This window comes from Carcharhinus amblyrhynchos, chromosome 10 (genome assembly GCF_965287045.1).
Source record: "Carcharhinus amblyrhynchos chromosome 10, sCarAmb.v2.hapA, whole genome shotgun sequence".
NCBI classification, from domain to species: Eukaryota; Metazoa; Chordata; class Chondrichthyes; order Carcharhiniformes; family Carcharhinidae; genus Carcharhinus; species Carcharhinus amblyrhynchos.
In genome coordinates this window covers 58,224,213-58,247,329 of record NC_137333.1, presented here as the reverse complement: position 1 = coordinate 58,247,329, position 23,117 = coordinate 58,224,213, and the positions used below count along the sequence as shown (strand labels likewise).

Genomic DNA, 23,117 nt, shown 5'->3' with positions numbered 1-23,117 from the left:
CTTGCCACAGATGCTGTGAGACCTAAAGCTTTACCAGCGTTTTCTATTTTATTCTCTTCTGGAGACTCACTTGCTCATTTTATTTCAATGAAGTTTATATTTGGAGCTCCAATAATTTGATTATAATGCAATTTTGTTTCAATAATTTATGACTGGAATTACACAAGACAGTTAGCACTTTGGTAAAAGAACACATACAACATTTTGAGACAATTTTCTTCTTTTCCAGCTCTGCAATTGACACCCAATTTTTTTGAAACAAGGAAGCTCTTGTCACAATAGAAGCCACTATCAAAAAGTAATTAACAAGGGTCTGCGCAATTTTTGGAGAGCGAAAAGGCAATGCCTAAAATGTTATTTGTGCCTTGAACTTACTTGAATTCTTCTTGCTTTTGTTTCTTATAATCTTGTCTATATTTTGTGAAAGCATCAAATAAATGGTAGATAATTTCTGCACTGAAGATCCTGACCCCAAGGGTATCAGCAAGTTCCTGGGAATCTCGCTCAATTTTCACATCAAAGGCAAGAACGACTGAATACCTACAAGTTGGATACAGAATAGTTATCTTAGCCCAATGCATTATTCAGTATCAATTATCAGCGGATATTGTTGCATAAATTTGCCATGTCTAGCAGCTAAATCATGGAATGGAAAGGTTTGACAACAGCTCTCGTGAAAATGACATGACATGGGATGACACAATTTGCCTGTATGGTCCAAATTAAAGCCTACAATAATGTTCAAATGCAAAACTATTCTGCACATCAAGTTTCCTGCAGGGATTTCTGTGCATGCCCATGACATTCATTGGCTGAATGAGGATAAAGAATGCATCTTATTAGTGTGTTCAAGTCCCATGTATTAGTGTTCAGGCCCCATGTACCTAATGATATCAAGAGATGCCTACAAAGAAATAACACCCACGTTGCACTGAACCTGGGGGCCTTGCATCCTCAGTTCAACAGTTGGATTCGTGCCTCAACAAGGATCACATTCATCCCAAACAGAACAGGTGGAGGGCTTCCAGAGAAAAAATTCTTCATGAAGTGGAAATATGCATGCTGTCCAACCTGAGATTTTGGTTTAATTAAGGGCTGTTTTTAACGCAATAACTATCATCAGATCATTCAAAACAAAAGGAATCCAATTCAACGAGGAGGATGATGATTTGTTGTGGAGGGACGATTCTGAAGTTAAAAGTGTCACAACTAATCCAGAGTGGGATCCTTATAAAGGCAGCAGGACTAGAGGGCACAGTCTCAAGATTTGGGGGGGGGGGGGGGGGGGGGGCGTGTGCAGTTTAGAACGGAGTTGAGGAGGAACTTCTTCACTCAAAGGGTGGTGAATCTTTGGAATTCTGTTCCCGTTGATGTGGTAGAGGCTACCTCGCTGAATATATTTAAGACACAGGTTGGATAGGTTTTTGGTAGGCAAGGGAATTAAGGGTTATGGGGAGAAAGCGGGAAAGTGGAACTGAGCCACTTCAGATCAGCCATGATCTTATTGAATGGCGGAGCAGGCTCGAAGGGCTAGATGGCCTACTCCTGCTTCTATTTCTTATGTTCTTATGCCATGGCCAAAGTGACTCATAACAAATTCAATTAATTTTGTGTGTCAGATAGAGAAGGCAATTAATTCGACAGACTTAAAACACTTAGTATAAAATGTGAACACTAGTGTGGGAGTTCACCATTTTGAAATGTGACAAAAATATCAATAATTCATATTACATCAATGTGACACAGATTATCAAATTAACTAATTGTACAAACATACCTTTAATCACAATCAAAGTGGTTTCAAACTGTCAAATTCAGTGCCTTCTGCATTCAACACTCAGAGTTCATGGAATTCATTACAGGTAATTTCAGTAGTGGCATCATCATAAAGATCCCACTCTAGATTAACAGTGATGCTTTCACTTTCAGAATCATCCCTCCAAATCATCTTCCTCCTCGTCCAAGGAATGAGATAAGTGAACCCCCACTTTTTAAAAGAGGCATTTTTTGAGGCTTCAACAATCGACTTATATGGCACAATCTACAATAATTCAAACTGTAAATTGATCAGTATTTGAATAGGAAAACTTTAATAGGGTGGAGAGTAAGGGTAGAATTATATAATTAGAACTGAAACTAGCTTAAGAGCTAGCAACAGCATTGATCTGATGGGCTATGAGTATCGTCTTTCTATGTCCTAATTTTTATTACTATGAATGAATACTGTAGAACTTTGGAATTATGAGGAAACTATACTGGCACAACTCCCATTTTTCTATTCATGATGTTGCATTGCAAAGCTCAGCACAAGCTATTCATTGCATATGTACAATGGTTTGATAGTGACAATATTCCACCATCTGGTATAAAAGGTACATAAATGACTCTACATGTACTATTTCATCCATTACTATTCTTTTCTTTTCAAGCTGGCCAATTGGCAGGAAAAAGGCTTTTTTTGTATTCAACAGCCATTATTTGTTGGCATAATAGAATCAAACAATCAAACATCTAGCTAAATACATTTTTTGTAGTACCTGCAACTGTATTATATCATTGGGTGCAACTGCATTATAGAAGTGACCTACTTAAAGAAACCTCCTGATTTAAGGGATACAATTCTCTGAGGACATCCATGATTATGAGGAGGCCTGGAACAGGAGCCTGAGAAAGGAATACCTGTGATCTAGAGCCCAATGGCTATACCCACTTTTCGGAAACACTAGCCAAGTGTGCAGATGAAGATGTGGCTCAAGAATCAAGTCCATCAGCCACATAAGGAGCCACACAACCCATGACCAATGCTATGGAGTTTCTTAGGGGGATAATCATACATGCTAGTGAGTGATCGCCAAAGAAGATTATACCATTGGGATTAATTTAATGACACTGGCATTAAATCCAAGACAGGCATAGTGGATTTTACCACTGAAGAATGTCAGCATTTTGCACTTAATTTATGATCCTAAGAGAGTGGTAATTAAATGAGAACTCATGGCTTCCATCTGCTATTCTCTTACTTCAATTGATTTTGCTGCATCTAATGAAGGTTTGATGAACATTTTTTTAAGATGTCAATCTGCCCTTTCTGCATTCTTTGGTTAATGTAACACAATGAGTGAATGGGAGAAGACAAAAGGAGGAGGAAAGCTGGCCAGGAGAGGACATGGAAACTTTCTTGAGGATCTATAGACAAGATATGGAGTTAGTGGAAGAGGTTGCAGTACTGCAAAGTCCAATGAACCAGCAAATGGCTGTCACTTATTTTGTTTAGCTTAAACAGGTGCAAAGTGACAGCCAATCACTGGTTCATTCTTAAAGGCAATGCCTTGATCAGAGTAAAGCTGTCTGGTTTCAAATTCAAACAATGCTTGGCACTTAATAGTTGGTCACCATCAACTGATGCATTCATCATGGCTCCAATTCTACCAATCTGAGTCCAGCTGCCAACCAATCAGCACTCTCTTCTCATACAGTATGAATGTTGTGGTTTTCACTTGCATTGTATTCTTGAGAACTGTCCTGATGACTGCAAGAGGAAAAGCTTTGACAAAATTTCTCTCTTTTTCAGCAATACTCAATTTCTGAAATAGCACCACTGGAAATCTGGAGCTCACTTTTCACATTTAAAAAATATTTACAGCAGCAGCGCAGTGAATAATCAAAAATACCAATCTTCAGTACTTTGCTCTGTACTTCTAAGAAATCAACATGAGGCAAAGGTTTCTTTAACCAAAATGCCTCATCTGTTGCAACAGTTCTATTTGACACTTACTGAGGATCATGCTCAAGCATTGCTGAAGCTTTCATCACATCTTTCTTATGGACAGGTCCAATGTTAATTCCAGCATACTATGAAAGAAAAGAATAGACAGATTTAGTTTTATAAATATTGAAGTTAAACCAAAGCAGAAAAGAGATTTCAAATTCTAATACTTACTGGCACGCTTGATGCTCGAAGAAATTCTAAGAGTGCCTCCAAAGAACCCAATGTAGAGGCTTGTACATAAACACCTTTCTCTTCAAGTTTAATAGAATTCAGCGTTTGCTTCAGTTCATGATCTAGTTCATCCTGTTAACAGTAGCATGATAGGGGATCAAATTACATTCTAGTCACATTTTCAAACTTATATCTACATTGAAAGTGTGATGGCAGCGTTAAAGATAAAAGCAGGCAAATATAATTAAAGTTGCAGGAAAATAGATATTCCCAAATGTATTAATCTAGTTTCTCTCAAACTCGTGCCATAATAGCTATGCAAACGTACTTCTAATTATATACCAGCTTCAATGCGGAAAACAGTGCCCACAAAATGATCAATATCCAAAAAGTGAACTTTGCAAAGAAAAAGAAGTACACATTGTCGATTTACACTAGATTCAAGGTTAAATTGGAATTAGTCAATTCATCTGTTTATTTTGGCAAAACAAAACACATAACTGGCTAAAGTTCAACGGATGTTAAAGGTGTTGATGGAAATATTCAAACTTACAACCATTAGATACCATGTAGTAGCAGATTGTTATGGTTTTAAAAAAGATCTCACGATCCACAAGAATAAAAAAAAGACTAATTCAGTTAGCGCAATTACAGACCTAACGTGAACAGCAGGTTACTACACAGAATGTTCAAGAACTCAGAAGCAAGACCACTAAAAGTAGACTAAACACTGTTTCTTGTGTTAATACAGGGAAATTGCAAATTGCTCATGCAGTAGTTCTGACAGATTGTCAATCAATCAGAATGATCTATCTAGGGTGAGGTATTACTTTAAAGAATCAAGGCAAGTGCACACACAGGAGGAAAATAGTGCAGATTTCAAACATCAAAGTTCTATATAGACATTTATTGATTTTGTTGTCAGTAATTGAATTTTATGCTTTTATGGACTCAGAAACTTTACTTTGATGATGATTCATTAGAGTTCTTACAAACTAAGGTGATGGTCAAGAAATTTCAGCAATTCTTAAAATTTACCAAATTTTATATGTATATATGTTTTCAGACAATCAAATTCAAACCTTTAGGACTGCAATTTCATCATCCTTGTGGGCTATTAGTAGTGGTAGACCTGCAAGAGATTTCTCCAGATCTTTAGCAAGAACCTTCACACCTTGTGCAGCCCAGACTTCCTTTTGTTTCTCATACTGATTCTGAGGGGGGGGAAAAAAAATATCAAAATTATAAAGTCAAAACTTCATTACATAACCTTCTACATTTTTGCAGGGGATGGGAAGGCAGAGTCAGGAGAGAAGGATAATAACATTGGCTGAAAATCACAATTCCTCTGTTGGCATCCTCTTAAAAATGTCAGCTAAATTAACCAAAAAGTTACAGCACACTTACAGAAGGAGGGCCATTAGAAAGCTGTGATCAAGAACAGGAATGCTACCTGATTTTCTTCTTTCAAACGTAAGGTAATTAGATCTACTGCTACCTAGCCTGAGGTCAGCTAGTTCAGTTGGCCCAACAGGAAAGCTCAATTTATTGTACCCACACAACCATTTTAATACAATAAACTTTAATATTCTAGAGTTAACTGGTACAACTAAAACTGATTCATGCAATGGAAATTATTGACAAAACAATTACAGTTTTTTGGGAATGTGACCAGCAAAATAGACAAATGTAAGTAGTAGTTTTGGATTTTCAAAGAACATTCAATAGGTGCCAGAAAGAGATTGTTATGTATAAAGAAGCTACCTTAAATGCAGAGCATAATATATAAGCTTGTTTAAGATTGATAAATAGGAAAAAAAAAATTCATTTTCAGGAGGAGTAATGCAAGGACCAGTGTTTGGGCCTCAGCTGTTTACAATCTATATTGCTGACCTAGATGAGCTAACCAAACACAGTGGGAGGGATTTTCCAACCACCCTTGCCCCAAAGCTGGAAAATCCTACCAAGGTCAACGAACCTTTCCATGGTCCACCCCTCACCCACTATGATTCCCATGGCAGGCAGAACAGGAAAATTCACTCCAGTGTATCCAAATTTGCTGATAAGACAAAGCTAGGTGAGAAAGTGTGAGGAGGATGTAAAGAAACTGCAAAGTGGTAGAGGTAGACTAACTGAATGGACAAGTGCATGGTAGATGAAGATAATACACTTTGGTAGAAAAGTGGAATATCTCTTAATAAGATGAGACACCAGGAAATTTAGGTATTCAGAGGGAATTGGCTGCTCTTAAAGATGAAGCACAGGAGGTTAACACCTAGATGTGGCAGGCAATAGGAAGGCAGCTGCTATATTAGTCTTCATCACAAAGGGATTGGAGTATAGGGTAGAGAAATCTAAATAAATTATAAATGGCTTTGGTGAGATCACACCTGTGTACAGTTTCTGGTGCAAGGGGCAAGCTCTTGGAGGGTTGTGAGATCCACCTGGCCTGTTGGGCCAGAGGACATAAATCCTGGTGTTGAGCAGGTATTCCTTGCAGTTAGGAGTCTAGAGTCGTGCGGTATGGCAGCCATTATAGCACTCTCTGTACATAGTTATTTACCTTAATAAACCATTCATTTGTTAATGTACTTGGTGGTCACCCACCTTTGCAAGATACTAACATTATTACACAACATGGTTTTGTATGGAATCCGCAAGGAAAGAGAAACAAGGTAGACCAAGAGACACATGGAGGCAGGATAAAAGAGATGAGAGTCGACTCCTATACATGGTAACAACTCAAGTGTTTGGCCCAAAACAGGATCAGATGGAGAGAATTTGTCTGTGGCCTATGCTCTGTCAAGGAATGAAACAGATAAGACGACGACAACGTTTGGCAACGAGAGTATATTGGAAAGTCTTCGTACTGCTGCAGAAATCAGAAAAGCAGACCTTATGTGAAAGCTTTTTCGAAGCAAACTCATTTGGCATTCTATGAATGTCAAAATGCTCCTCTTTGGAAACTAGATCCATTCAATTATAACGCAGACTAGTGAGTACAATATGTAAAATGGCTGTGCTACATATTTTTTTTTAGGCCAGTCAAATTGGTACGGGGAGGAGAAGAGAAGCAGCAGGTAATCCTATTAACAGCCTGTGTGGCTCCAATCTATAGCTTGATAAGAAGATGGACTTCTCCAGGAAGCTCCAAAACTTTCAAGGAACTTGTGGAATTAGTCAAGGGACATTACCACCTGATGCCCTCTGAGATAATGCAACACTACAAATTTAATTTGCTGAAAAGAGCCCCAGGGAGTCGTTAGAGGCGTTTGTAGCATGCCCAAGACAAACAGCTAAACAGCACATGTTTGGGTCTGCGTTGACAAACAGGCTACTCTATCTTGTTAATAACATGACTATACAAAATAAACTATTAGCAGAGGCAGTGATGACCTTTAAAAAGGCATTAGAGGTTGTCCATGGTATAGAAAGTGCTGGAAGTGGTAGTTGTGCATGGCGGGGGGGGGGGCGGGTGTGTGTGTGTGTGTGTGTGTGTGTGTGTGTGTGTGTGTGTGTGTGTGTGTGTGCGTGCGTGCGCGCATGCATGCAGGAGAGAAGAGATGGAGTTGCAGAGTGTAAAGCAGGTATGGGCCACTAAGTTTGGTAGAAAATCGCTGACAGTCGAGGAACCAGGGAGGAGGGTGCAGAAAGTAATGAGCAAAGAGGCTCCGAGCAAAAAAAAAAGAGTATGCAGAGGTATAGCAAATTTTGTCCACAGACCAGAAGTTATGAAGAATGCTACCAGTATGGGAGAGATCACCCCCAGGAGAGATGCAAATTCAGAGAGGCTGCGTGTTATGCCTGCAACGGAAGGAGCGTGTTAGGAGCAAATGTGAGGCCAAGCAGAGCCTCTCAGTGCCTACTGGGACCCAGTAAAAAAAAAACTCCAGTAGTGTTGAGAATAACCCAGAAAATAATTCTGAAATTGTACAAGTTAACAACATCAACATGAATAAACATCTCCAAATACAACTGTGTGGATGACAAATGGTCAGCCACTGGGAATGGAGGTGGATACAGGTGCTTCCACTACAGTTGAAGGAGAACAAGTGTGGGTTCAATCCTAAAACATACAAAGCATGACAACCAGGATATACTGGAGAAGCAGCCAGAGGACACCCATGCAGACATGGGGAGAATGTGCAGACTCCACACAGACAGTGATCCAAGTCTGGAATTGAACCTGTGCCCCTGGAGCCGCGAGGCAGCAGTGCTGACCACTGTGCCACCCCACCCCAAGCCGAAGTTGTACACAGCCCAACCTGTATGCTATGCTTTATATAAGAAAGTTGAGTCTGAACTCATGCAGCTGGAAGAATTAGGCATCATCATGCTTGTGCAGTTTTCAGAGTGGGCAGCTCCCATCATGCCAATGGTTAAGCTAGATAGAACCATTCAGATATATGTGGGATTACAAATTAACTGAATCAAGCAGAAAAATTGGATCAATATCTAATACCAAGAATCACATATGTGGAATGAATATACTTAAGATATATGGAATGTGTACCAATAATTAAGAGTTAGACAAGACAGCTAGAGAATTCGTTACAATAATTAAAGGTTTATATAGTATACTCAGCTACTCTGAGACTCATTGGTACATGCAATTTTCCAGCGTACAATGTAAAGTTTACTACAGGATCTAGGTGGTTGCTAATTTAAACGATGTACTAATTATAGGAGCATCTGACAAATCTCGAAAAAGTTTTAAAGAGATTTGAGAAGCCAAAGTGAGGCTGGAAAGGGAGAAATGTACATTCCAGGCTTGTGAAATAACATATATAGGGTTCAAAGAAGACACAAGAGGATTGTAACTTTTGGAGAAGATAAAAAAGCAATTAAGGAAGCACCAACTCCATAAAATGTCTCAGATTTGGAATCTATTTTAGGAATGGTCAACTACTATGGGGGATTTATTCCTAATCTTTTACAACGTTGGCACCTCTGCACACACTGCTCAAGAAACACCAGAGGTGGAATCAGAAAGAGCATCAGAAAGAAACTGCATTGCAGTCATCCAGTCTTAGTTCATTTTGACTCCTCAACCTGAACACATTTACTTACAGAAACAGAGTAGTGTTATTGCATAAGATGAAAGATGATGCAGAAAGGATTACTGCCTATGCCTCGAGGACTCTGACCAATGCTGAAAAGGTTACTCAAATCGAAAAAGAGGGACCAGCCATCATCTGAGTGAAGAAGTTTGATCAGTATATTTACTAACAGCATTTCATGGTAATCACTGACAACAAACCCCTATTGGGTCTATTGAGGATAAGGCCATTTTTCCCATAGTTTCAGCAAGGATCCAATGCTAGGCTCTATTGCTAGCTGCCTACGAGTAAAGTTTGACACAGGCTGGGCACACACATTCAAACGTGGACACTTTAAGTTGCCTTCCTCTACCCAAAAGTAAATGCCTCCACAGGAAATGGTTCTTGCCCTGAACTCCCTTGATACATTGCCTGTGTTAGTGCAACAGATCAAGTTTTCAACCTAGAAAGACCCTATATTAGCTCAATACATGATCCTCCATGGCTGGCATTATGATAACAGGTCTGAGCAATTAAGATTCTTTCAAATAAGATGAGTTAAGTTGTGAGAAAGGCATACTATTATAGGGAGCAAGGACGGTTGCTCCCACTCCCGCTAGAAAGTTAAATGGACTGGCTGACAGCTGTCCTAACATTCAAAGCCACTGTGAAGAAACAGTCATCAGCCTCTCTACAAACCATACTGGCCCATTTCCTGAGCACCTGTAAAATAACACCTCATGTCACCAGGCGTTACCCTGCCAAGTTACAAATGGGCAGATTGGACATTGTGTTTCTGGATTTGGTGGGGATGGTGGAAACAAAATAGAATGCACAGAAGCATCATCACAAGGGCATTTGGAGAGGGCATCTGAGATGAAGAATTGTGAGGCTAGTCTGAATTGGATTCCTGGAACAGTTGTGGCCAGAACAGGTCCAGTGTCATATGAATTAATCATGCAAAACAAAAAAGGAGAAAGAAACATTGAGAAGGAGAGAATTGCGCAGAGAACTAGTAGGGCAGCCCACCCCTAGTATGCTTCCAAATGAAAATAATGCAGCAACAAGCTATACTGAGGAAGAGCCAAGTAATGTTTTGGGGGAACTAGAGAAATTATCTGCACTGACACACACCTTCACAATGTCGAGAGTCAACTCATCGAAGTTCAAACCGAAACTACATCTAGAGCACCCACTAGAGAATTATGACATTCAAAGGATTAGTAAATCCCAGCACTGACTTACCTTATAAGGGCCTGTGTTTGAGATCCATTTATTGTACAATATTGTAAATAGTTCAATTGTTATTGAAATGAGTTAAATCGGGAACTTAAAGGGGGAGGACTGAAGTAGCGTACCCTTTAAAGTAGTCTTCATATCACTGTCAGTCTGTAGTTATTCACCTTAATAAACCATCCATTTGTTAATCAACTTGGTAGTCACCTGTCTTTGCAAGATACTACAGTATTGCTGTCATTGATTAAGAAAGGATAGACTTGATTTAGAGAGTGTGCAATGAAGGCTCACTAAACTTAACTCCTGGGATGAGGAGATTATCATAAGTGGAAAGATACAGTAGATGCAGGTCATTTTTTCTCCAGATTTCAAATGAGAGATTCTCTCATTGAGGTGTATAAAATCCTTAACAGCTTGACAGAGAGGGGGCTAGCAGGCTACTTCCCTTGAGCAGGGAGCCTAGAGCTAGGGGTCACTGTCGAAAATGGATAAAGTAGAAATTTATTCACAAATGTTGTTAATATGTACAACAATATCCCAGAGGGTTGCAGATGCTCACTTGTTCAATACATTCAAAACAGAAATTGGCAGAGTTTTGGATAAAAAAAAATCAAGAGAAATGCAGGAAAGTGTAGTGAGGAAGAAAACCAGCAGTCAGTCAAAGGGCCAATTATACGGTCTCATGAAAGAAAGAGGAAAATTGAATCAAGTTTAACGTGTACATCTCATCTGCCTAAATAATATTTAGTAGCAACATTGCAAGAAAAATATTGCAAACAGCATGGTCTGACAACACATTCTCAACACATATACAGCAACAATAAAAATTATAATAGCTGTTTTTCTAAAAAATATCAGTTTTGCATATCAAGTGTTTTTTAAAAATGGGGGCAGCGCAATGGGCCTGGAGACTCAAGCAGAGGCTGTGTAGTGAGTTTCCCACTGTGCGCTAGGGCCACCGTGAGTTTCCAGCTGTCAGATTTCCAGCGCCGTCAGAAATCAGCCTATAGGGGCAGGACCATTGTGGGGAGAGGTTTTGCTGCCACTCCACTCAGTGGTGACACAGGGAGGGGAGGGGGCCAGTGATCAGACTGGCCAGTCATTGGGGTATCTGATGAGCAGTGACGTGAGGTCACGGGGCTGGCCAGCAATTGAGCTGGTCAGCAATTGGCTGGCAGTGGAACTAATGCGCATGCACCAATCTCAATGCTGACAGATCAGTGTATGTGCAATGGCCTGCTTAGCACTATGCTGCCAGCCTTTCCAGTGGGAATATGTCCCACCCACAGCTTTTCAATGACAGTCACACTACCGCACTCTGCAGTGCACAGAGCATAGGAAATTCATTTTGAAAATCCTGCTGAAAAAACCAGCAGGATTTACTCCAGTTTTTACGCAAATTCAACATTTAGAATTTTTTTGAGAGAATTTCACCCAATGTTCCCATTCCTAGGTATGCAATATTTGAAATGAGAGCATAAAGCCAAATGCAGGGTCAAGCTCTTTGACAGACCAAATTTCATCCAGATAGTATTCCAAACTTCATATCACTAGGTCAACACTATATTGAATGTCCTGTGTTTGACTCCACAGTCTCAACTGATAAATTACATTTTTCCACCTTGCGTACTTTAGAAAAGTGTACTTTTTAGTCTGTTTAAAATTCTCTCATTTAACTGACCTCAGTTACTATAATTTATAAATCTGGGTTCAATTGACAGTATTTATTCTATTTAAATATTTCATACACTTGAGTGAGGATCCTCTCGACTTTCTTTTCAATGGATTCTAGAGCTTAATATTCTCTTCCTTCATAGATGAATTTTAAAATTATGTTAGTCTTGTATCTCCACTCCAATCATGACCAATGCATATACATCTCTTCTCAAGTCAGTTACCAAAATTGTATGCTGTAACTATTTTCCTCATCAATTTAATTCCATACAATCAAATTGATATATTCCACTAAACTAGATATCTGACAACATAATCTCACTTAGTATTCAGGCTTCATGAATTCATTCCTCCTAAAATCACAAGTGTTAAGGGCACACAGGTGTGGATACAGTTTCTGGTCCAACTAATGTAGAAAAGGTTGATGACAGGTAAAATATATTTCAACAGATTTTGAAACTATGTAAGAGATGAATCAGTATTGGGAGAGAGACATAGCTCTCTAACTTTGTGATGGCATAACAAGTTCATAAAAGCCTTTAAACAAACAAGAGTCACTTAATTTTTTTTATAAATGCCACACAGAAACATAAAATGTAAAAGATTATAAAATAGCATTATTTTCCATACTTTTACTCTCAATTCTTTGAGAGGTGGTGGTAATAGGAGACCTCTAATCTGTGTAACTATAGGGCCTTCAACTCCAGGAACAATAATAGTATCTCCTTCCTTCATATTACCATTGATCAGAATCACATCAATAGTTGTTCCCATTCCAGGAAGTGCTTTTACCTAAAAAAAATGCAGATAAAAAAGATACAAATTTACAACTGTGAAATACATAGTGTGGTTGCTGCCATAAGGTCCATTCTTGGTCACACCTTCTGTTAATGCACCCTTTTTCAGAAACTGCTCATTCACTAAGTTCCATGAACATGAACGATATTTTGTTCCTCTGATTATCTATGCGGATATCAGAATCAACTGGGTGAACTGAATGTTGTCACCACTTTAATGGGAGACACGGATCAATTTTACTCAGTTGCTGGTACTCTCACTTTTGAAGGTCAAGAGTTCAAGCCACTTTATGGCTTGAGCATTGTCTTTGGGATGGTATTTCAATTAAGTAAATATTGCATGGTTAGAAGCGCAATTTTTCAGTAAAGGTGTAAAACCGCAAACTTGCCTGTTGATCTAGTGGATGCAAAAACATTATAATCAGCTTGGGCAAGGTCAGACCCTTTGATAGTATGTTGCACATGCACGTGCTCTCCAAAATTAGATTTGGGAAGGGAATCTGAAACTTAATTCAACTGCTCAACACAGACATCAGTAGTGCAGTTGTTGGGAATTGGAAAGCTTTCTGAATAAATTTGGAGTCAGCTAAGGCTACCCTCTCTACTATTTGTCCTGCTTATGTGCTGTACCAATCAGAAAGGATGAGGACATAACAGGTCCTAGGTTGTGACCTAGTACCACAGCTTGAGTTGCACTTATCCAATAAATCATTGTTTAAAAAATTATAACAATGCTGCCTATATGATTCTCATCACTCAGAACTTGGGTTTATCATAGCAATAGATTCAAGATGTTAATAAATGCAGATTAGCAACTATTAATCATGGCAAGTTCAAATTCAGACAGGAAAGGATAGCATTTCATAATAATCACCAAATTACGCAACTAAGCAACCATCAGGCTGAGACATTTTTGACTGTTTCCATAGGAACAATCAGTGGGGGAGGGGTTAATGTTTAAACATCATGCTTTTTAAAAAAAGCATATTCGTTTTTATAAATAAAAACCTAGCCAAAAGGTAGTTAAAATTCTAATGAGCTTGTTTGCAAATTGTTTGCCTAAAGTCTGAAAACAATAGGCAAATGTGTTGCCATCTTTTTCACATTCCTTGTGTTAGGAAATCCTCAATGCCAATCACTCAGCAGAGGTGTTCTAGAATAGGCTCAGTGCTCCTGGTTAGGAATAGGGAAATTAAAAATAGGGTTAGAAGCATACATTGAATACCATTGGTGGGATTTTCTGGCCAAGCTTGCCCCAAAATTGGAAAAATCTGCCCAAGGTCAAATGGACCTTTGCATGGTCCACCCCCTCTGCCTACTATGATTCCTGTGAAAATTCCCTGCCCTTTATCATTAAATAAAAAGCGCAAAGTCAGGTTTCCCACCACACCCCCTCCCCACCCCCCAAACTCAGTAAGCTAGTAAGAAGTAATTTTGGTTAAATCAAGTAATGATGACTAACTGATTGACATATGGAAAATATAGTATTTTTATTGTATTGTATTATTATAGTGACAGGCTAAAGTGATCTAATTACATTAGTCTGATTACAACATTTATTCTGTATATTTACTTACTGACAGAAATAAAGCAACTCAATAATTTTTATCTTGGCTCCTCTTAGCAAATCTTAATCTGTTTTTGGATTAAAGGGGTGCATATGGGAGCATGTAGGAGAGATAAAGATAATCAGTTCAGATCATGAAGGGATTCTATTGTTATGTCACAGAGTTTCGCTATTATATAGTGTACAATATAGGCACATTCCCAAAGGCAATATACTCAGGTTTTGATGAGTAGTCATCAACATTGTTTAGACAAGGGAATATCTAAAGCCTCACTTAAACTGGCAAATAAGACATGTTTTTTAAAAATTCAAGCATGTTTCCATAATTTAAGATTTCAGAACAAGTATATTTTAATGAACAGAGCAGTCCATGTTCCTATCAATCAACTTCATTACAAGAACAACAGTGAATATTTTCATTTAACCTGTAATGTTCACTAACTGCTTGAAGAGGCAATTATGTACGGTGAAGGTTCACTTTTGCTCAGTAAAACTCTTGGATAACTTAAACTAGTGGTTTAGTAAAGTTGTTGGAAATATGGGTAGAATACAAAACATTTCATAGAATCCCAATAGTGCAGAAGGCCATTCAGCCTATCGAGCCTGCACCAAAAACAATCTCACCCAGGCCCAATCCCTGTAACCCCATGTATTACCTCCATAACTTGAGCTCTTAGTTCCATTGAATATACTAATCTCTTAGCAAGCATAGTCTGAGTGAGTTCCACAAGCATTGCAATTAGGTTTCCCATTCCATCTCCAGTGTGAGCTGATGTAGGAACCAATGACACAAATGTACGCGGATCTTTGTTCTCATAAAATAAAGCAGCATTGAGACTCTAAAAATATAATGCATGATATCCATTAGCAATATGCAGATAAATATATGCCTTATAAAATATTTCAGTCAGTAAGATAGAATCATTTTACCATAATAATTACAGAAAATTAAGTCAAGTTGACACAGGGCTAAAAACCAAACACTTAAAATATTTGTGGAGCTCTGAATGCATTGCAAACTGGATATATTGTTCATTTTTAAATTTTCTCTCAGGATGTGAGGAATGCTGTCAAGGGTACATTTCTTATCCCTTTCCAATTGCTCTGAGACGCTGATAGCACTTTTTGAACCTATGCAGCCATGGTTCCAATAATGCTATTAAACAGAGAATTTCAAATTTAGCCAGGAACGAAGGAATTGCACTCTATGTCCAAAAAGGCTGGTTTTGCAATTTAGGATGAACTGAGCAGTGATTGGCTTCCCAAGATAATGTTGCTCTAATCTTGAGATAGAGGCCATAGGCTGGTAGGCAGAAAGCTGGTCAGCTAATTCTCTGCAATGCATCCTTTTACTATGTACTCTACTTTAATCTCAATTTTTTTTTACCTTTTGTAAAAATAGCACAAGACAGGAAGAAAGATACACGAGGCTAGAAGCAGGTGTCTTGTATTTAGTAGCCAATTCACATGGAGATGAGGAAAATCTGGATACACGCATTTTAAAAAAAGGGGAGGATAATCCTAAAAGTTACAGGTCAATCAACCCAACATCAATGATGAGGAAATTTTGAGACACAATAATCGGCAATAGAAGTAATTGGCATTTGGAAAAGCATGGGCTAATAAATGAAAGTCAGCACATGTTTGCTAAAGATAAATAACGTTTGATTAACTTGATCAGTTCTTTGATCAAGTTGTGGAGTGAGTTGATGATGTCTACATGGACTTTTAAAATGCATTTGACAAAGTCACACATCAGTATTTGATACACAGTAAACCACTAGCAACATAATAACATAACATAGACAAGCTGGTGAAATGTACATACAAGGAAACATGAAATTTAATGCACAGAGTATTGCAAAATGACACAACTTGAAAAGAAGAACGAGGAGAGGCCATTAAGGATAAGGTTTTTAAAGGGATGCCGAAGCAGAGACACCAAGGGTTGTACATAAACAAATGTTTGTAACTGAAAGGACAAATTCAGAACGCCTTTAAAAGAGCACTGGCTTTACTACTAGAAATATACTGTAAAACAAAATCAAGGAAATTATGCTAAATATTTTATAAAACACACTGGTTGGGCCTCAGCCAAGATAGTATGGTTAATTCTGGGTTTCACACTTCATAAAGAATGTCAGTTCTCGGAAAGGGTGTAGCAAAGATTCACCGTACTTATCTCAGGGATGAGGGATGTTAGTAATGTGGAGAGACTGGAGGAGTTGGGGTTATTCTTATAGCAAAGAAAGTAAAGGTGATAGTTTTAAAAGTGTTTAACAAGACAGCTTTGAAATAATAACTAAGGCAAAACAGTTCTCAGGGATGGCAAGGTTAGTAAGCAGAGGACACAGATTGAAGATGGTTAAAAAAGAACAAGGCAACTTGAGGAAACATTTTTTTCTTAAAAGCAATGAATAAAAAGGTGACGAAAGCAGTGTCAAAAATAATATTCAAAAGATTATTGGATAAATATTTATAAGGAAAAAATAAAAGGCCTGTGGTTAATGAGCAGTAGAGTGGAATTAATTGGATACTTCCCCAAAGAGTTGGCATAGCCAGAATGGACCGAAAGCCCTCCTATATGACGCCTTCTGTACTATATTCTCTCCGAACAGAAGGCATCATATAGAGAAACAACTTGGCTGAAAACATTATTTATAAAAAATACATAGCAGGGAAATTCACAAAACCTGTTGTGCAAATTCCACAATGGTGGATTTGGCTCTCTTGTCAAATTCATCTTTTGTGTTCTTCTTCTGCTTCTTTAATGTGGCAACCACATCTGTATCTGGACTTTCCCTCCAATCATACAACCTGTCAATCTGGAAAGAAAAAAAAGACACTGGCAAAACTGAAATATTTATTCATTTGCAGAAGTACAATGCATCCACAATTAGCACTCAATGATAAAATACTTACTGTCAAATAGTCAAAAAAAGTTTAAAATGTGATAGTGATATTACATATAAGAACATAAGAAATAGGAGCAGGAGTAGGCCATCTAGCCCTTCGAGCCTGCCCCGCCATTCAATAAGATCATGGCTGATCTGTTGTGGCTCAGTTCCACTTTCCCGCCCTCTCCCCATAACCCTTAATCCCCTCTCTTATCAAGAACCCATCAACCCGCTTCTTAAAAATATTTAGCGAGGCAGCCTCCACCACTTCAACGGGCAGAGAATTCCAGAGATTCACCACCCTTTGAGTGAAGAAGTTCCTCCTCAACTCCGTTCTAAACCGCCTCCCCTTTATCTTGAGGCTGTGCCCCCTAGTCCTACTGTCTTTTTTGAGCGGGAAGAGTCTCTCCACCTCTATCCTATCCATCCCATTCATCATCTTATACGTCTCAATGAGATCTCCCCTCATTCTTCTAAACTCTAACGAGTACAAGCCTAGTTTATTCAGCCTCTCCTCATAGCTCAATCCCCTCAACTCCGGTATCAGCCTAGTAAACCTCCTCTGCACTCCCTCCAGGGCCAAAATATCCTTGCGCAGGTGCGGCGCCCAAAACTGCACACAGTACTCCAGCTGTGGCCTCACCAATGCCCTATACAGCTGCAGCAAGACCTCCCTACTTTTATATTCAATCCCCCTCGCTATGAAGGCCAGCATCCCATTCGCCTTCCTGACCACCTGCTGCACCTGCAAGCTGGGTTTTTGCGACTCATGCACAAGGACCCCTCCATGTGTGCCGATTAGTCAGTTACCTGCAAAATAACCTCTCAGTAACAAAATGTGGTGCAGCAACAGCCAAAATAGGCTCACTTTCTGACTTCATTCCTATAAGGCATGGTTCTTATTTTAGGATTATGCTCTTGTGTTCTGGATTCCACCATCAGAGGAAATAGTTTACTGTACATACTCCATTAAAACCCTTTGTCATTTTTTAGATCTGTTACATTAGCCCTCAATTTTCAAGTTAATGTAACCTGTCCTCGTAAGGCATCCTTTCAACCCCTGGTATCGTTCAAGTGAATCTGCACTGTACCTCCCATCCTCTGCACAACTCTCACCCTCCATCCCCACTTCAGGGGAGGTATGTGAAGTGCCCATCTTAAAGGAGCACTGAAGGTAACAAAAGCACTAGGTGGAGACTTCATTGTACCATTCAGGAACGGTTCAGTGGCACAACAATTGACTCTGACCTGAAGCGGCTAGTGCCAAACTTGGCCTTGCATAGAGATGGCTTTCAAGAGGGCAATCAAGGGGACAATTGGCATTGTTCTCAATCTATCTGGCAAAAATATGTCTATTCATTACAGTATTGGCAGGGTGGCAACTGCATAGTTCTTGTGATGACAAAATCCTGTCTTCACACTGAGAACTGCTCAGCATGTTAAGTGGGACTATACCATGCTAACTGCGATGGATTCAGAACAGATCAAGCAGTACAAAACCAAGAATTTAAGAGGCCCTGTGGGCCATCAACAGTGAAATTCTAGTGAAATTGTATTCCAACAAAATCTGTAATCTCATGCTCTGGCATATCCCTCACTGTACCATTACCATCAAGCCAGGAACCAACCCTAGTTCAATAAAGCTTATAAAACAACATGCCATCAGCACACCTATAAATGACCAACTGCTAAAATGACAACACATATATGGTATACTATGAAACCAGTATGCTTTGTAAAGAACCAAATAATCCCACAGCAATGGATCAAGTTACACTTCTGCAGTCCTTCCACTTCCAGTCAAGAATGGTGGTGGACGATTTAATAAGGGTGGCACAGTAGCATAGTGGTTAGCATTGCTACTTCACAGCTCCAGGGTCCTGGGTTCGATTCCCAGCTTGGGTCACTGTGAGGAGTTTGCATGTTCTCCCCATATCTGCGTGGGTTTCCTCCGGGTGCTCAGTTTCTTCCCACTGTCCAAAGACATGCAGGTTAGGTTGATTGGCCATGCTAAAATTGTCCCTTAGTGTCCTGAGATGCCTAAGTTAGAGGGATTAGCTGGTAAATATGTAGTGATATGGGAGTAAGACCTGGGTGGGATTGTGGTCAGTGCAGACTCAATGGGCCAAATAGCCTCTTTCTGCACTGCAGGATTTCTATGATTCTAAGTGAAAACAGAGGCTTCATGAGCATCACCATCGGCAATCATGTTGATCCTAAACATGGATTCATCAGCTGAGGGAGGCTGGTTAGTCATGATCTACAGCTTTCTTTGCTAATGATTGGTCTGATGCCATGAGACCTTGTGGGGTCAAAAGTTAATGTTGAGATCTTTTAGGCTGGCCTCCTTCCGATTGTATACTACTATGCTGTCCTCTTATGTAAATCTGTTCCGCTGGTGGTTCAGGAAATGTCCAGGGAAGATGATACAGGAACTTGGAACTTTGGCCAAAAACGATGATTTTCTGAGTATGACTGACAAGCTTGATTAGTCTCTGGGATGGGTGTCCCAGTGTTGCACATTTTAAAAGGAAGATAGTCACAAGAGTGACAAAACTGATGCACTTTCAACTCTCTTCAGTCAGGTGGTCTCTTCCCAAAATCCCCACCATCACACATACAATTCAATCATCCCAAATGAAATCAAGAAATGGCAGAGTACACTGCACAATGGCTATGAACCCAGCAACACCACAGCTATAGTGCCGAAAACCTGTGCTCCAGAACTAATCACATCTATAATCAGGCTGTTGCAGTATAGGTAAAGCTCTGGTATCTACCCAACCATGTGGAAAATTGCCCAGCTATGTCCTATCCAGAAAGCAGAACAAATCCAAACTGGCTAATTATTACCCTTTCAGCCTGCTCTCAATCATCAACAAAGTGATGGAAGGCATCACTGACAGTGCTCTCACATGACATTTATTGAGCAATAACTTATTCACAAAGTCAAGTTTTGATTGAGCCCCAAGATCATTCGACTCCAGATCTCATCACAACCTAGGTCCAAACATGGACAAGTAAGCTGAACTTGAGGTTTTCTTTCCTACAAACTTTTAACTAATATATTGAATTAGGAATACAAAACAAAACCATTACAAAACTTGCAACTATATGCTTTCTTCCAAAATTCCATCAGATATCAATCTAAAGTCAATAATTGGCAAAGAATTAGAAACATAGAAACTAGAAGCAAGAGTAGGCCATTCAGCCCTTCAAGCCTGCTCCACATTCATTTTGATCATGACTGATCATTGAATTCAATACACTGATCCCCCACTTCCCTCTAGCCCCAAGAGTTACGTCTAATTTCTTCTTGAAATCAGACAATATTTTGGCCTCAACTAATTCCTGTGGTTGTGAATTCCACACATTCACCCTCTGGGTGACAAAATATTTCCTTGCCTCACTTCTAAAAGGCATCCTCTAACTATGACCCCTAGTTCTGGACTCCACCACCATTGGGAACATTCTACCCTGTCTTACCCTCTCACTCTTCTAAACTCCAGTGAATGTAATCCTAACTGACTTAGTCTCTCTTCATATGACAGACCTCCCATCCCAGGAATCAGCCTGATAAACCTTCATTGTACTCCCAATATAGCAAGGGCATCCTTTCTGAGATAAGGACACCTAAACTGCACACAATACTTCACGTTTAGCCTCACCAATGCCTTATATAATTACAGCAAAACATCTCTATTCCTATACTCAAACCCTCTTGCTATGGAAGCCATTATACTATTTGCCTTCTTTACTGCCTCTTGTACCTGTGCACTTATTTTCAGCAACTGAAGCACGAGGACTGTAAGGTCTCGTTGAGTATCCACCTCTCTCAATTTAAACCCAGTCAATAATTTGTCTTCCTATTATTGTTACTGAAGTGGATAACCTCACATTTATCCACATTATACTGCACCTGCCATGCACATGCCCACACACAGTGTCCAAATCACACAAAAGCATCTCTGCGTCCTCCTCACAGCTCACCCGCCCAGCCAACTTTGTATCATTTACAAATTGGGAGATAACACATTTAGTTCTCTCTTACAAATCATTAATATATAATGTGAATAGTGGGGCCATAGCACAGATCCCTACAGAACCCCACTAGTCACTGGCTGCCAATCAGAACAAAGAACAAAAACAGCCTGGGAAACAGGCCCTTCGGCCCAACGAGCCCGCGCCGCCATTTTAATATTACCAGTACGCCCCTCCACCCATGACCCTAATCTATTGTTTTTATGGCAATCCACATTGAGGGAAACTAATTTAAGGACAATTTATTACTTCCAATCAGCCTAATAGCACATCTTTGGGGTGTGGGAGGAAACCGGAGCACCCGGAGAAAACCCACACAAGCACGGGGAGAGTGCACAAACTCCCACAGACACTGGCCCAAATCCATGTGTCTGCACAGCAAACAGTGATTGTCACTGAGCTGTCGTGTTGCCCAGCATCTGGTCCCAGTTTAAGCACACACTAACAATATGAAGCACTAGGCCAATCTCGAACATTCAAGAGCAGCCCAAGTACAACCCATCGCGTGTATGCCCCTCGTTGGACAACAAGGCGGACCAACGTAAAACCTGTGAATTAAAAGAGAAAAAACATTATTATCATACCATATCCTTTTACGTTACCAGGGACATCCCACTGCTAACAAACTTTATTTAAAACTATCTCCTATATCCAACCCACTCATGTGCCTGTCTAAGTTACTCTTAAACAACTCCAGCGTGCCTGCCTCCACCACCTTACTTGGCAGAGCATTCCAAGCCCTCACTACCCTCTGTGTGAAAAACCTCCCTCTAATATCTGTGATATACCTCGCCCCCCTCACCTTAAGCCTGTGGCCCCTCGTACTATGTGTCTCTAACATAGGAAATAGCTTACCTCTGTTTACTCTATCTATTCCCTTCATAATCTTATATACCTCTATTAGATCCCCCCTCAGTCACTGTCCTTCAAGGGAAAACAGCTCCAATTTGCTCAATCTTTCCTCATAACCCAGTCCTTCCATACCAGGCAACATCCTGGTAAACCTCCTCTGCACTCTCTCCAGAGTCTCCACGTCCTTCCAGTAGTAAGGCAACCAGAACTGGACGCAGTACTCTAAATGCGGCCTAACCAACATTCTGTGCAACTGCAACGTTAGACTCCAGCTCTTATATTCTATACCCCGTCCTATAAAGGCTAACATACCATAGGCTTTCTTCACAACCTTCTCCACTTGTACTGCCACCTTCAAAGATTTGTGCACTTGCACCCCCAGGTCTCGCTGCGTTTCTATACTCCTTATGGGCTTACCCTTTATCATATAACTCCCCCCTACATTATTCTGGCCAAAATGCATCACCTCACATTTATCTGGATTAAACTCCATTTGCCATGTATCTGCCCAATCTACCAGCGTATCAACATCCCGTTGTATTGCCAGACACGGCTCCTCACGGCCCGCCAATCCAGCCATCTTGGTGTCATCAGCAAATTTGCTGATCACACCACTTACTCCCTCTTCCAAGCCATTTATATACACTACAAAGAGAAGAGGTCCCAGTACTGAGCCTTGCGGCACACCACTAGTGACAGACCTCCAGCTAGAAAAGGACACCTCCACTACTACTCTGTCTCCTCTTAGCAAGCCAGTTCTCCACCCATCTAGATACCTGGCCTCGTATCCCATGAGCTTTAATCTTTTCTACCAACCTACCATGAGGGACTTTGTCAAACGCCTTACTGAAATCCATATAGATGACATCAACGGCTCGTCCTTCATCGACCGTTTTTGTCACCTCCTCAAAAAATTCTACCAGATTCGTAACGCAAGACTCCTCCAACGCTCTCTCCGTTCCCAGTTGCTTAGACCTGACATACCCCTCTCGTTTCTTCCTGACTAGGTCCTCAATATCTCTAGTAATCCACGGATCTCTAATCCTACCTTTCCCATCCTTCCTCCTAACTGGC

The 23,117-nt window shown here is 39.9% G+C and overlaps 1 protein-coding gene across 1 annotated transcript in view; it reads right to left on the bottom strand.

The window, feature by feature from the left end:
- The window catches only part of eif5b (eukaryotic translation initiation factor 5B), a 102,813-nt gene that overhangs the window by 11,314 nt on the left and 68,382 nt on the right, over positions 1-23,117 (bottom strand). Inside the window, exons 15-21 of the mRNA XM_080197116.1 lie at positions 16,947-17,078; positions 14,910-15,092; positions 12,520-12,681; positions 5,023-5,154; positions 3,941-4,072; positions 3,776-3,852; positions 376-540 (exon numbers count right to left, since the gene is read on the bottom strand). Coding sequence (XP_080053242.1) covers positions 376-540; positions 3,776-3,852; positions 3,941-4,072; positions 5,023-5,154; positions 12,520-12,681; positions 14,910-15,092; positions 16,947-17,078 — 983 coding nt within the window. The remainder of the gene's footprint in view (positions 1-375; positions 541-3,775; positions 3,853-3,940; positions 4,073-5,022; positions 5,155-12,519; positions 12,682-14,909; positions 15,093-16,946; positions 17,079-23,117) is intronic.